Genomic DNA, 2,365 nt, shown 5'->3' with positions numbered 1-2,365 from the left:
ATAAAACTACTACACACATACTCTACTTATCTTACTAAACTACAACCACAACTCATCCTATTATTAGAATAATAAATATACAGTGTTATATATCCGTTAAATTATTAAATTGTTAAACTAATTCTATTATTAGAATAATAAATAAATAGTGTTATATATCTGTTAAACTATTAAATTGTTAAACTACTACACATAGTCTACGTATCCTACTAACTCTATTATTTTTATTATAAATTTATAATTTATTATATATTTATATAAATATTTTAAAATTATAATATAACAGATAAATAAAAAATTTAAATATTAACAGTAATCGTGGTAAGTTTAATATACAGAGCCTCTCAATGATAGAAAGAAGCATAAGTAAGCAGCTCTTTGTCAGCTCGAAAATTTTTCATGTCTTCCTTTCCGAGACCTAAAATGACCTTTATACCATCCCCATTCGGAGTATCCATCATCGTGAAGATATTGACAAATGGCGCATCCATAAGACTGGCATTAACCGGCCTTCCCCAGCCAAAATCCAATTTATCATATAATGGGAAATTACAAATGCTGCTTACAGCATATTGCTTGTAATTTTCTTTTGCATACTTTTCAAATATTGACATGACTTCTTTTCGCACTAAACTCTTCATTCCTGTAAGCTGTTTCTTCTCTTTTCTCATTTGCCCCACCAACGAATGTAACTCTGTCTCCTCCATGGTACTTGCTAAAATGTGATTAGCAACGACCAGATTTCCAACACTTGTTTTAGGCAGTGGTGGATCCATCAGAGGCCGCATATTTACAGTCCGAAACAATACAGAATGAGGATAGGCCCCAGAGTTTGATTTAGCTGCCGCAGCTAGTGCACATCTGTAGAGGAGTGCTGTTACAAGCTCATTTCGTGTATAATTTTGTTCTGCTACTACACCATTTAATTTGTCTTGCTTTTCCTGGTTGGCCTTCAGTTCTGCAATCTTTGAGTTGTAAAATAGCATTTCCGCTGTGATCCAATTCATTTCGGGAAGCAAAACTTCCTTCGCAACAAAATCATCATCATAAGAATTGGGTAGAAGCCCCTGCACAAAACATGGAGCAAGTTGTACTAGTTTTTCTTCATCACTGGGGTTGTGTGATACGCTTGCCCAATAAGTTACGAATGATAATAAAGTGCTTGCATCAGCAATACGGTGTGAAAGACACACTGCTATAGCTATTCCTCCGCAAGAAAAATGGTTTAGCTGAACAAGAACTAAAGGAGAACATGACACTTTGTGCCATATTGAGCAAGGTGGGAAGAGATGACCAAAGCCTTCTTCTTCATCCTTGACTGGAGCTTTTTCCATAATCTCAGACAAATTGCATGCTATCTGGACTTCAATAAAGTTAATGCCTTGGTCATTGCATTCAACGTACGATCCTGAAGAACCTAGCCTACCAGCAAAGGGATAGTACTTGGAAAGTGTCTTGGACAAAGAGTTCCTGAGTAGATTTGCTATCGAGGTTGTATGATCCGGTAGTTGAGGATTAGAATAGAAGAGTACCAATGGCATGTATAAATCTGGGTTCATGCGATCATGGGAAGGAAGTTTGTAGTGTTTGAGATTCAGGGGTGTGGGAGAATCAGTTTTAATGTTGGTTTCTGTTCTGGAGATGACATTGATCTGCCTTCTCGATATCATACTGTATCTTGTTGTAAACTGCAACTTGAACACCTAAATAAATAGCTAAACGTGTTATATCAGTCAATGCAGTCCCAGTGGCCTGCAGGTATCATTTTCTTGATCTATCTTTTTGTAATTTTGTATCATTTGGATACCCATGTTTCAGTTTGGTTAACCATGATTTACACAACCCTTAATAATTTGTGTAGTTGTTAGAATTTTATGTTTTGATATTTAAATATAAATATATTTAAATAATTGTTTATGTTGACCAAATATTTAGGATAATAGATTATGTTTAGATATGTTTTAGATTTGAATATTTTTGAATTATGATTGTATTATTTTTAGGAGATAAGATAGGTTGTTATGTATTTGCCTATAAAAGGCCATAAATGATTATAATAAATATAATGTCTTCATGTTATAATTTGTTTTACACCTGCTTCTTCACAATATGGAGACACCTACAGCTATAATCCTAGATGTACACACACATAAAAAACTAACATGACATCATAGCTTTCTTATTAAGGGACCCGTGAAACATCAAGCCTCGTATTTTCACCGTATCACATTTCCATGACTTATACACACACCATAACACAATTCACAATCATAACACATATTTCATGACTGAGAAGTCTAAAATCATGAACTTATAACCATAACACATGTCATTACCTATAACCATAACCCACAACTATAACAAA

At 34.0% G+C, this 2,365-nt stretch overlaps 1 protein-coding gene across 1 annotated transcript; it reads right to left on the bottom strand.

The window, feature by feature from the left end:
* Window positions 1-344: 344 nt before the first annotated feature.
* On the bottom strand, window positions 345-1,761 carry LOC141673709 (acyltransferase-like). The gene has a single exon (XM_074480454.1). It carries the CDS (start codon window positions 1,668-1,670, stop codon window positions 345-347), a length of 1,326 nt encoding a protein of 441 aa, XP_074336555.1. The 5' UTR covers window positions 1,671-1,761.
* Window positions 1,762-2,365: the final 604 nt, after the last annotated feature.

The sequence above is a fragment of the Apium graveolens genome, chromosome 7 (genome assembly GCF_009905375.1).
Source record: "Apium graveolens cultivar Ventura chromosome 7, ASM990537v1, whole genome shotgun sequence".
Lineage (NCBI taxonomy): Eukaryota > Viridiplantae > Streptophyta > Magnoliopsida > Apiales > Apiaceae > Apium > Apium graveolens.
This window is presented reverse-complemented; position numbering and strand designations above follow the sequence as displayed.

Bases quoted from the DNA above. Each gene is read 5' to 3' on its own strand.
- LOC141673709 (XM_074480454.1), bottom strand. From the start codon at position 1,670: ATGATATCGAGAAGGCAGATCAATGTCATCTCCAGAACAGAAACCAAC.